The 12,989-nt window shown below is 44.9% G+C and overlaps 1 protein-coding gene across 1 annotated transcript; it reads right to left on the bottom strand.

Moving 5' to 3' along the window:
* Positions 1-4,717: 4,717 nt before the first annotated feature.
* LOC109885146 (4-hydroxyphenylpyruvate dioxygenase-like protein) lies at positions 4,718-10,314 on the bottom strand. Its single transcript, XM_031815807.1, has 5 exons — positions 9,540-10,314; positions 8,971-9,137; positions 6,863-7,014; positions 6,008-6,144; positions 4,718-5,391 (listed from the first exon to the last, which is right to left on the bottom strand). The coding sequence occupies exons 1-5, from the start codon at positions 10,244-10,246 to the stop codon at positions 5,199-5,201; spliced, it is 1,356 nt and encodes a 451-aa protein (XP_031671667.1). The 5' UTR covers positions 10,247-10,314; the 3' UTR covers positions 4,718-5,198.
* Between the last annotated feature and the right edge of the window lie 2,675 nt (positions 10,315-12,989).

The following is a 12,989-nucleotide window of genomic DNA, read 5'->3' as shown; positions in this document are numbered from 1 at the left end:
TCAGTATCAAGCCTGTCTGTCAGAGTGCCAGGTCTCTGTCCAATCAGAGACATCAGTATCAAGCCTGTGTCAGAGTGCCAGGTCTCTGTCCATTCAGAGACATCAGTATCAAGCCTGTCTGTCAGAGTGCCAGGTCTCTGTCCATTCAGAGACATCAGTATCTGTCTGTCAGAGTGCCAGGTCTCTGTCCATTCAGAGACATCAGTATCAAACCCATCTGTCAGTCTGGACTCCATCACATCATCATGCTAGTCTCCATGTGCTGGCTCCATACATGTTTCTGGGAACAAATAGTGACTGTTTAAAAAAAAAACAATGACAGTTAGTATAGGTAATATCTGAAACACAAACATGTTGAAGTTTGAACAAATCAGACTAAACCTACCTAATTCCTAATTCTGTTCTCCCCATCGACAACCGTTGGTGAGCAGGCAAGAGGTAAGGGTTGGAGGTGAGGTCTTTGCCAGAGCCCCATTGATGGGCATTGGCAGCGTAGATCAGCTCTTGGCCCATTCATCAAAGATACTGGTTGGTCACACCCATGACATTATCAGTAGTGGTTATGATAGGCCTGCTGGAACCAACCCGATCGCTGAGGTCACCTTTCACTTATCAGTAGTGGTTAATGTCAGAACCTCATGCAGGAAGTAATGGTCCTAGCTCCAGAACCCCATGCAGGAAGTAATGGTCCTAGTTCCAGAACCTCATGCAGGAAGTAATGGTCCTAGCTCCAGAACCTCATGCAGGAAGTAATGGTCCTAGCTCCAGAACCTCATGTAGGAAGTAATGGTCCTAGCTCCAGAACCTCATGCAGGAAGTAATGGTCCTAGTTCCAGAACCTCATGTAGGAAGTAATGGTCCTAGTTCAAGAAGCCCATGCAGGAAGTAATGGTCCTAGCTCCAGAACCCCATGCAGGAAGTAATGGTCCTAGTTCCAGAACCCCATGCAGGAAGCAATGGTCCTAGTTCCAGAACCCCATGCAGGAAGCAATGGTCCTAGTTCCAGAACCCCATGCAGGAAGCAATGGTCCTAGTTCCAGAACCCCATGCAGGAAGCAATGGTCCTAGTTCCAGAACCTCATGCAGGAAGTAAAGGTCCTAGCTCCAGAACCTCATGCAGGAAGTAAAGGTCCTAGCTCCAGAACCTCATGCAGGAAGTAAAGGTCCTAGCTCCAGAACCCCATGCAGGGGATGTGTGCAGCCAGGAGACTGTATGCATGCCATCTGGGTTTCTAATTAACATGATCATTATTTGAAACATACAGTAGCCTATTTTTTTTTATCTAAAAGCTCTCAAAAAAAGACAACCCACCTCTCATCAATAAAACTAAAGCAAAAAAAACCGATTTAAAATAAATTCATACATTTCTACACAATTTATTTCATGGTCATTCAAGCCATTTCATGTCTGTCTTTGCTTGTAACAAACATTTTATTGCACTGTAAGTAATTTGCGATCCAAGTTACGAACTTTGAAATGCACAAACTGTCACTAATGTTCACTACCGTAGCCAGGTGTAGAGGTGCTAACTGAGGATGGTGTGTTGCAGTTAGCCATCTACCAATAAAGGGCCCTTTCCCGTAGTAGACCATCAAAGCTAAGTATAATCTCTTTAATTACCAATCGAGACAAGGCAGGCTGCTACAGACAAGACAACATTTACGTGAAAGGAAAACAGGGACACCAACTGACAGAGTTGCAGAACTACATCCATTTGCCTTCTGTTGAGCAACTCTTTATGCTGAGTGGAATCACCAATTAGTAGTTTTGACGATTGATCAAACGGGAAATGTACTAGCATCCGACTGTTGTCATGGAAACAGTTGACCAAATCCAAGCAGGTGATTATTTGTATTTTTTAAATTATTTAACCTTTATTTCACTAAGCAAGTCAGTTAAGAAACAAATTCTTATTTACAATGACGGCTTACCTCAGCCAAAACCGGACAACACTGGGTTTGGCCCGGGACTCCCAATCACAGCCGTATGTGATTTAGCCTGAATTCGAACCAGGGACTGTAGTGACGCCTCTTGCACTGAGATGCAGTGTCTTAGACCGCTGCGCCACTCGGGAGCCCAGATTAACAGAGGTGTCTTCCCAAATGGCACCCTATTCCCTACGTAGTGCACTACTTTTCACCAGAGCCCTATGAGCCCTGGTCAAAAGTAGTGCACTACATAGGGAATACAGGGTGACCTTTGGAAACTAATATGAGACCAGAAAAACATGAAAGGACCATCTGGTCGCCATAGATACCCAGTTATTGACACAACCACCTGTCAGACATTTAGTTCATCCACAGCTCATAGCAGAGAGATGAGATCATTCAACCTTAACGCCCCTCCAGGATAATGTAATAATTTGGGGGGGCAAAGGACCATAGGACATAGGAGTCCATCTGGGATTGGGCCTTGTCTTTGGCTCTGGGAGCCCATGACTCAGGAGTAGAGGTGGAGGCCATTTTGGGGGATGGGACAGCGTGTCAACGGGAGGGGGGGTTCTGGAGCAATGCCCATCAATGTTGTTGGTTGTGTAAAACAAAGTGTACAGAAGAAGTGTAGTCTCTATGCTTGACAGTAACATTCAGTGTGTTGTCCAGAAGTGTAGTGTCTATGCTTGATAGTAATATTCAGTGTGTTATACAGAAGTGTAGTGTCTATGCTTGGCAGTAATATTCAGTGTTTTGTCCAGAAGTGTAGTCTCTATGCTTGATAGTAATATTCAGTGTGTTGTCCAGAAGTGTAGTGTCTATGCTTGACAGTAATAGCCAGTGTGTTGTACAGAAGTGTAGTGTCTATGCTTGACAGTAATATTCAGTGTGTTGTCCAGAAGTGTAGTCTCTATGCTTGACAGTAATATTCAGTGTGTTATACAGAAGTGTAGTATCTATGCTTGACAGTAATAGCCAGTGTGTTGTACAGAAGTGTAGTGTCTATGCTTGACAGTAATAGCCAGTGTGTTGTACAGAAGTGTAGTGTCTATGCTTGACAGTAATATTCAGTGTGTTATACAGAAGTGTAGTGTCTATGCTTGATAGTAATATTCAGTGTGTTATACAGAAGTGTAGTGTCTATGCTTGACAGTAATATTCAGTGTGTTGTACAGAAGTGTAGTCTCTATGCTTGACAGTAATAGCCAGTGTGTTGTACAGAAGTGTAGTGTCTATGCTTGACAGTAATAGCCAGTGTGTTGTACAGAAGTGTAGTGTCTATGCTTGACAGTAATATTCAGTGTGTTGTACAGAAGTGTTTTTTCCCAGAATGTACAGAATGTTGTCCCAGTCCTCTTTAACGGCTGTCCGAAGTTGCTGGATACTGGAAGACGCTGTCATACACGTCGATCCAGAGCATCCCAAACATGTTCAATGGGTGACATGTCTGGTGGGCATGCAGGCCATGGAAGAACTGGGACATTTTCAGCATCCAGGAACTGTGTCCAGATCCTTCCTGTCCTTGTAGACTTCCTGTCCTTGTTGTGTCTCTGTACCGGTAGACTTCCTGTCCTTGTTGTGTCTCTGCCTTCTCTGTCCCGGTTCACTTCCTGTCCTTGTTCTGTCTCTGCCTTCTCTGTACCGGTAGACTTCCTGTCCTTGTTGTGTCTCTGTCCCGGTAGACTTCCTGTCCTTGTTGTAAGGCTTGTGAACATTGGAGAGCGAAACTACCTGTAGCTTCCTTCATGTAAAGACATACAAATGGAACCATGAGTTCATCGGACTCTGGGTAACTAGATAAAATAGTATCATTTTTTAAGTTAAAAGACTTTGCAGATATAGTTCATATTGACTAATTTGCCTTGTAACATGTCCCTGTTGTGTCTGCACTCTCAAATCAAATGTTATTTGTCACATGCGCCAAATACAACAGGTATTAGGTGTGCTTACCCAAGGATCGTACCCTTTTTAGATTCAATTTTTGCCTAAAATGACATACCCAAATCTAACTGTAGCTCAGGACCCGAAGCAAGGGCAGTGTGGAGTGCGATTGAGATCGCGTCATCCGTGTGGATCTGTTGTGGCGGTATGCGAATTGGAGTGGGTCTCGGGTTTCCGGCATGATGGTGTTGATGTGAGCCATGATCATGTGAAATTAGACATTAAAATACATGTCATCTATGCACTTACATAGCGAATGGAGGACGCTTTTCCCGTGGTTCAATTTCATGCCAGCCAGGTAGACAATGCTCCTGTTATAAAGAGAAGCAATGTGCTTAATATTAGGAAAGTTGAGAAATAAATATAGTAGGCGTAGCCTATAGAAAGCGGATGGGATCCTCTTCTTTTTAGTAGAGGCCATCACTCTGTTCTCACGCAATTGCATAGCCTATGAAAATGTTGCGCAACATGAACTTTAATGTTTGATTAGATTTTCCACAACATTTGCATTGATGTCAGAGAGATTAGAGACAGAATGCTGAGTACCACCGTTAGCAAGTTTGGTAGGCTACTAATGACCATCAGCTAAACGGTCACGTTGAACTTGACAGACGTTGTGGAGGTAATTTGGTCACCGTAACAGCCCTATAACCCACCGGTTGGAAGTTCACTGAGGCATTGCAACGACGAGGTGAAATGATAATGGGAGCAGCAACTAGCTGGTTTTCCCACCACCAAAGACCTCCTTCAAGACGATTGGACAAGAGATCCTCATGAATCTGGTTGAGTGAACGCCAAGAGTGTGGAAAACAGTAAAAGCAAATGGAGGCTCCTTTGAAGAATCTAAAATATATTTTCATGTTGTTAAACACTTTTTGTTTACTATATGATTTCATGTGTTATTTTATATAGTTGTGATGTCTTCACTATTATTCTACAACATAGAAAATAGTAAAACTAAAGAAAAAGCAACCTCTGACCGGAACTGTAGACTTGGGGTATAATATTCTGCCCACATGAATTCATTTATATAGGCCATAAAAATATTAGTCATATATGATTTCATGAAAAATCATTAAAACATACACATTTAATAACAGAATCATAAACACAATCATTCAATGCTTCCCCGGCGCACCATAGCTTCCCCGGCGCGCCACAGCTTCCCCTTCCCCGGCGCGCCACAGCTTCCCCGGCGCTCCACAGCTCCCCGGGAAACTCTGTGTATTTTAGCCTCACACAGACGAAAGAGTAGCGGAGGAAGGAGTTCGCTGCAGTGTTCGCTGTAAAATGTTATGCGCTGTGGGAGTGCTTTGGTTCTGGGGTTATGTTCTGTGAATCGTGTTCTCTCCTTGTGCCTCAGTCTCTGCCCTCTCTGTGTCCATGTATGCCTGGACAGACCTCCACAGGGCTTGGATGTTCCCCTCTCCGAACCCTGACGCACCTCTCCTCTCGATTAGCTCCAGGAAGAAGGTGTCCTCTGAGAAGATGGGCTTGGTGAACACCTGGAGCAGGTATCTGTTTAGGAGGGAATGAGAAGATGGGTGAACGCCTGGAGCAGGTATCTGTTTAGAGGGAATGAGAAGATGGGCTTGGTGAACGCCTGGAACAGGTATCTGTTTAGAGGGAATGAGAAGATGGGCTGGGTGAACGCCCGGAGCAGGTATCTGGGAATGAGAAGATGGGCTTGGTGAACGCCCGGAGCAGGTATCTGTTTAGAGGGAATGAGAAGATGGGCTGGGTGAACGCCCGGAGCAGGTATCTGGGAATGAGAAGATGGGCTTGGTGAACGCCCGGAGCAGGTATCTGGGAATGAGAAGATGGGCTTGGTGAACGCCTGGAGCAGGTATCTGTTCAGAGGGAATGAGAAGAGAGGAAAACATAGGTTAGATATATTGGGTAGCTTCGACCTCAGTCAGTCAGTAAAAGGACACTGGGTGTCTCTTCTGATCATCATTAGAAAACATTTACTCTGACCGCTACACTCTGACCTCTACACTCTGTGTTGTGATGAAGCAGAGCAGTAGACATACTGCGGTCTCATCAGAGCTGAAATAAAGTACTGTATTGAAAACCCACGACAGCCTTTAAGGAACACTAGCATTTGATACCTACAGGCTAATGAATCTGGTACCTTTTCTTCTGCGTGTCCGTAGTCTGACAGGAAGGGTCAGTCTGGACCTGGCGCAGGTCTGTGTCCAGGAGGATGCTGTGCTGAGACAGCATCTGGGGGTCGTAACCTGCGTCCTCCATCTCCTGCTGCTTACCCACCTGCCACAGGACAAGACACGGGGGTCAACGAGCACAGTGGTAGTAGACGTAATGTTCGACTTCCTGCTAAAGGAGAGACACGGGGGTCAAAGAGCACAGTGGTAGTAGACGTAACGTTCGACTTCCTGCTATAGGACAGACACGGGGGTCAACGAGCACAGTGGTAGTAGACGTAATGTTCGACTTCCTGCCACAGGACAGACACGGGGGTCAACGAGCACAGTGGTAGTAGACGTAATGTTCGACTTCCTGCTATAGGACAGACACGGGGGTCAAAGAGCACAGTGGTAGTAGATATAACGTTCAACTTCCTGCCACAGGACAGACACAGGGGTCAACGGGCACAGTGGTAGTAGACGTAACGTTCGACATCCTGCCTGACTAGATACGCAGGCGTTTCATTAACAAATGGTTGCGTGCCACGTCATCCGTTGTGCAGTCGGGCGTCAGACGACTGAACAACGTCAGACATGCGTGAGGGACGGGCGGACATGCGTGAGAGACGGACATGAGTGAAGGAGATTGTAGATTATGAAAAGTGCTATGAAAAGTTAAATAAATGTATAATTATTAGGTGCAATCAATATGGTAGTAGCTCCACCCTGCTCTCTGATAGGCTAAGTGGAAGTTTCACCACATTGCTTATACCAAGCAAATCCTCTAGGTCTTTCCATTTGGGATGAGCCATTGGGTGCCATGGTGACTGAGTGAGACAAACCTCCGTGTAGTAGGCAGGAGGAGGAGAGAAGAAGTGGACTCCTGCCTGGCCCATGGTCTGTGCTGTGGACACTATGTCCTGTGTGTACAATCCAATGTGCTGGATCCCTGGGCCTCCGTGCTGCTCCAGAAAGGTGTCCACCTGGTTCCTGCCTGAAACAGACACCATTCAGACCGAGATAGACACCATTCAGGTCTCGGCAGGTGGTAATTCATTAGAATGAAAATTGGTCATGGGTAAATGCATTGGCTCTTTCTCTCAATCCATCTATTCCTCACATCGTCTCTCCTAACTAGAGGTTGACACCGGAAACAGGACACCGGCAGGATGTTACCGGTCCCACCCGGTTCTGGCAGGAATGGGAGTGAGGTTCTTGAGTCCATCTCGGGACAGGATCAACAGTCTATACAAATAGTTATAAACTGAGTTTTTAGGTGCAGAATTATGACATGTGTGGAGCATTTCTTCAAAACAACAGTGTAGCAATTTGAGTAAAGAAATTAAATAAAAGGTCATTTTCCCCTTGGCTCACTCTCACGTCAGTCATTAGGTTACTTCAGATGCTAACCGACATTACCAGGATAAATGATGAAGTCTTCAATGGAGGAATAACAATGTCTTGTTGCAGCCAAGGTCCCATCACTAACATCACAGCCAAGGACCCATCACTAACATCACAGCCAAGGACCCATCACTAACATTACAGCCAAGGACCCATCACAGCCAAGGACCCATCACTAACATCACAGCCAAGGACCCATCACTAACATTACAGCCAAGGACCCATCACAGCCAAGGACCCATCACTAACATCACAGCCAAGGACCCATCACTAACATTACAGCCAAGGACCCATCACAGCCAAGGACCCATCACTAACATCACAGCCAAGGACCCATCACAGCCAAGGACCCATCACTAACATCACAGCCAAGGACCCATCACAGCCAAGGACCCATCACAGCCAAGGACCCATCACTAACATCACAGCCAAGGACCCATCACTAACATCACAGCCAAGGACCCATCACTAACATCACAGCCAAGGACCCATCACTAACATCACAGCCAAGGACCCATCACTAACATCACAGCCAAGGACCCATCACTAACATCACAGCCAAGGAAAGAACAATGTTTAAGCTAAATTTGATTGGTTTCTTTGTTGTCAAAGACAACTCCGAGTACACGACTTGTAAAAAAAAAAAAGTTTAAGTGCTGAGGTTTAATCAAATAGTCTACCAACAGGAGAGCTGGACAAGCAGCATAGCTAAACCCCCAACAACTTTACCATCAAGTCCAAGCAGCCTAGCTAAACCCCCAACAACTTTACCATCAAGCCCAAGCAGCCTGAAGCAGCATAGCTAAACCCCCCAACAACTTTACCATTAAGCCCAAGCAGCCTGAAGCAGCCTAGCTAAACCCCCAACAACTTTACCATTAAGCCCAAGCAGCCTGAAGCAGCATAGCTAAACCCCCAACAACTTTACCATCAAGCCCAAGCAGCCTGAAGCAGCATAGCTAAACCCCCAACAACTTTACCATCAAGCCCAAGCAGCCTGAAGCAGCATAGCTAAACCCCCAACAACTTTACCATCAAGCCCAAGCAGCCTGAAGCAGCATAGCTAAACCCCCAACAACTTTACCATCAAGCCCAAATGAAACAAAAATAGATCGACTTGTGCTGTGCTGCCACTTTAGGGGTTCTTGTATTTATTTAGGTTGACGTTGTAAATGTTAATCTGTTGAAAAACATGCGCAGTGCTCAGATGTAGGCTACAGATTCACACTAGTAGTGAACAGACCATCCTGCAGGGGGTGCTGTCCTCATCCATCTATTTAAGTCATTTAGAATAGATTCTCATCCAGAGAGACTTAGAACTAGTCAGAACATTTAACTAAAATTAGGCAATACAACCACATATTGAATTTAACTCCATTTTCATTCCCATGTCAACCTCTACTCCTAACCTCCTCAAATCCAATTAAATATGGAGGGACCTTTGACCTTCCAAAATAGGTGAGAAAGAGGAGAAGAGAGGATTTGAGGAAGCACGGAAAAACAACATTTTAAGAAATGAGCGGTCTAACGCTCTGAAAGTGATGACCTTGGTCAGGCAGCGACTCTGCAATGACAAACTTGCAGTCCGGTTGTTTGTCATCTGTGAAGGGAAGCTTGATTCCGGTTTGGCTGCATTTCCAGTACTCCATGGCTGTGAGACGCAGTCCAATGCCCTCCGTGTTCAGAACATAGCCCTCATCCACATCCTCATTACTAAGGGAAACGGACAGAATCCATTTATTTATTGTCCCAGGTGAAACATTTGTAAAAAGATGGGAAAAAAACCCACACTTACAGAAAGAGCATCTATTAGTCTTCATTGTTAATCCCATAGACATGCTATTTAATCAGTATTAAAAATGGCTAATTATAGGGTTTATCCTTATAGCGTAGCCTGGGTACCAAACCCAGTTTGTGCTATCATTCCACATGTGTGGCTTATGCCACAGAGTGGCGTGACAGCACTAACAGGTCTGGTGTCCAACCCAAACAAAAAAATGTTCTATACTCACAATAAACTTTCATTCATATCACATGATCAATAATCATCATCTAACAATTCATTATTTTCAAATTGCAGAATCATTACATAAAAATGTTAAAAAGCCACTTAACCTGTCAATGAAGAACCTCTGAAAGCCAAAGTGCCTCTCATACCAGCTCATCACTTGCGGTGTGCACCGTCTCGGACAAGCATAGGTGATGTGATCAAAATGAGTGACTGGACAAGAAGACTCCGTACTCTTAGACACCGGTGTGCCGTTTTCCGTCACGTTTTCAACCTCCTGAAACCCGGGTAAGAAACTCCCCTTGTATTTACTCGTGTCAATGAGCGTGTGGTTGACATTTCCCACGATTGATTTGACGACTGAATAGGTGACAATCCCTTTCTCGTCACACACCTCTGTCGGAGGCACCAAGAAATCGCAGCCAAGGTTGCGAAGGGACTTGAATGACCTTTCCACGTTTTCTACTTCGAAACAGACGTTAGACGCGGTATCGACGGAATAGTGTGGGTTGACATCGTAGAGACATTTCGGATCCTTGTCGTTCTTTATCCCGGTTTGAATGTTGTTCGTCCATCCCGGTTCCGATTCTGAAGGAGAAATCCCTCTCTTGCTCGATAGTGTTACTCCATTCAATGGTCTTTCATTGACGACGAAAACTGCCGCTCCTTTCCTGAAAGCCAACTGTTTTGACTTCTCCGTCAACCTCGCAACAAATAAATTAAACTTAAATTTAGAAACAAGTTCATACGCTATTTTATCCACGTTTGTAACGTGAAGTGAAATGTGGTGCAACCGGCTCAAGGAGGCTGCCATCTTGTTATGATGGTAGGCTGGCGCGTGTGTGTCACCGAAAAGAAAAATACTTTATATAGGATCCAGTTTGACAATTAGGGCTGATACATTGCTAAATATAAATTACCCCAGCCCCCCGCTTAAATAAAAAGAACCAATCAATGTGTGTCTGACTGGGCCAGGCGAGTGTCACTGCCGTTGGGCATTACATCTGTCAGTCTCTCTCCCAGCCAATGACATTTGGTCCAGTCCGTTCGAACGTCCCCTGGGCCACCCAGCTTCCCATCTCTATTTCGTGGTGACATCTGGATGTATACATCTGGATGTATATAAAAAATTACTAATTATTCAAACGTTGAACTCCTTGTTATGCATGAATAGTTATGATAACTGACTAGTTAGTACTTAGCATTAACAAACTGGAGACGAACCACCAATGTAGACCATTTGTCTTGCGCAAGGATTTAATGACGGAAACAAAACCTACGAAAAAAAAAAAAAAAATTGGTTGTGTACCCACTGTTCCCCGGTAGGCCGTCATTGAAAATAAAAATGTGTTCTTAACTGACTTGCCTCGTTAAATAAAGGTAAAAAAAAAATGTGTGCATCTGACAGATGTAAACTGAGTCAGAGCCAGGATGCCACCCCAATTGTTGTATTATTTTAAGAGGACACATTTCTTCCTGTATTCTACTGGTCAGATGGTTCCAGAGACATGTTCCCCTTGTTCTATTTACTAAAAGTTATTGTTATACATTTTGTTCAGTAAACTTGTTTACATAAAGTGTGGCGTGGGTTGTGTGGGTGGCTGGTGTATTGCTGGGGGGGGGGGGTTGAACGGCCGGTCTGAGTCAAAAAGTCCAGGGCCATTTTTCATTCCCAGTCCGTCCCTGCTCAGAGCAGTCGTCTCTCAGGGTCTCTATGCTGCTCCCTGCTCAGAGCAGTCGTCTCTCAGGGTCTCTATGCGTTCCCCTGCTCAGACGTTGCATGCATCAACCAACAGCTCCTGAATAGGTATGTTACATATCAGCTGACCAGTGATCAGATCTTACAGCTCCTAGATAGGTATGTTACATATCAGCTGACCAGTGACCAGATCTTACAGCTCCTAGATAGGTATGTTACATATCAGCTGACCAGTGACCAGATCTTACAGCTCCTAGATAGGTAGGTATGTTACATATCAGCTGACTAGTGACCAGATCTTACAGCTCCTAGATAGGTAGGTATGTTACATATCAGCTGACCAGTGACCAGATCTTACAGCTCCTAGATAGGTAGGTATGTTACAGATCAGCTGACCAGTGACCAGATCATATACTGTAATATAGTAATCTGATGCCCGACTGCACAGTCAATGAGGTGGCACGCAACCATTGGTTGATGCAATGAAACGCCTGCAGATCTATTTGGGTAGGATCTCGACCACCACTTCCTCCCAAAACAGCTCTAGAGCTCTACCCCATTCTTGGAGCATGCAGGTCCCTAGTCTATTCATGTGACGTGTTTCCTGTCTGTATTCACTCTCACATTTCTTCTCCTCTCCTCTCTTCACTCTCACCCCTCGTTCCTCCTCTCCTCTCATCTCTTGTTCCTCATCTCCTCTCTTCACACTCTCCCTCATTCCTCTTCTCCTCTCATCTCTCGTTCCTCTTCTCCTCTCTTCACACTCTCCCTCGCTCCTCCTCTCCTCTCCTCTCTTCTTTTCACTCTCTCCCTCATTCCTCCAATCCGCCAATTGTTGTGCTGTGTTCACTTTTACAGGAAGGTGGTCGCGGCGGCCCTTCTTTTTGCCATCGGACCTTGTCATCAAAGTCTGGCATTCTCTGGATTTATAGTGCTTTCAAGACAACTGGGAACTCTATTATGACGTCAGTGATCTTCAGGTCGGAGTTCTAGAAGGAGGCTTGAGTTCTCGACTTGGAATTCCGATTTGAACGAGTTCCCAGTTGTCTTGAACTCACTAAAGTCTGAGATTTCCCAGTTCCGAGTTTCCAGTTGTTTTGAATGCGTCAGAAGTCAAACTGGATTGACAGCGTGGTCAATGTAGTCAACCTTTTCTGGCCCATGGGTGTTGCACGTGAATGTTTATCCTTTTAAGATTGGAAAAGAGACTCTTAAACCCAGACTTAGACCACACACCCTCTCCACTGAATAGCAGGCTAGTGATTGCTTTGTATTGCTTGCAGTTATACACTGATTCCTTCCAAACCACTCAATGTTGAATTTGCGATTTCCAACTTGTTGTGTAATATTTATGTCCAATGGCCGATGAGCACCGATTAGGTTTTATCTATAATTTCTCTTCATATGACAAAGATTGAAAAGGATGTGCCAGTATATAGTTCACTTGATTCAGGATGATGGATGCTAGCTAAGATTTTGAAAGCATGATGTTGACATGATCAGTCCAATCAAAGCTACGGTAGATAAAACGTGATTTGACATCATTTTATCTGAGGCCAATGACCTTGAGCCTTCTTGGACGGGCACTTCTAATGTAAATCTATAGCAGCACCCAAGGGGCTTGAATGTTCATGCGCTACCCTTAGATTTGGCAGTGACGTAGTGTCCCCATGAGTGACAGAACACTGAGCCAATCACGGCGCAACTAGAGAACATTACCAACCCCTTTGCTCTGTATTTTCCACCCAGCTGCCCCACCACCACAGAAAGCACTGAGCTTGGCTGAAACACCTGCATTTTGGAGCTGCCTTACTCAAGAAAGCAAACGAGAGACCATGTTCATATGTGGCTTTATTAA

The sequence above is a fragment of the Oncorhynchus kisutch genome, unplaced genomic scaffold (genome assembly GCF_002021735.2).
Source record: "Oncorhynchus kisutch isolate 150728-3 unplaced genomic scaffold, Okis_V2 scaffold635, whole genome shotgun sequence".
NCBI lineage: Eukaryota > Metazoa > Chordata > Actinopteri > Salmoniformes > Salmonidae > Oncorhynchus > Oncorhynchus kisutch.
Note: the sequence above shows the minus strand (reverse complement) of the source record. Positions and strands in the feature narration are given on the sequence as shown.

Excerpts from the sequence above, each read along its gene's own strand:
- LOC109885146 (XM_031815807.1), bottom strand. The coding sequence starts at position 10,246 with ATGGCAGCCTCCTTGAGCCGGTTGCACCACATTTCACTTCACGTTACA. Across the intron at positions 9,138-9,539 it reads CAGAGGTTCTTCATTGACAG|TAATGAGGATGTGGATGAGG; the intron begins GTTAAGTGGCTT and ends CGTTTCCCTTAG. Across the intron at positions 7,015-8,970 it reads AGAGTCGCTGCCTGACCAAG|GCAGGAACCAGGTGGACACC; the intron begins GTCATCACTTTC and ends TGTCTGTTTCAG.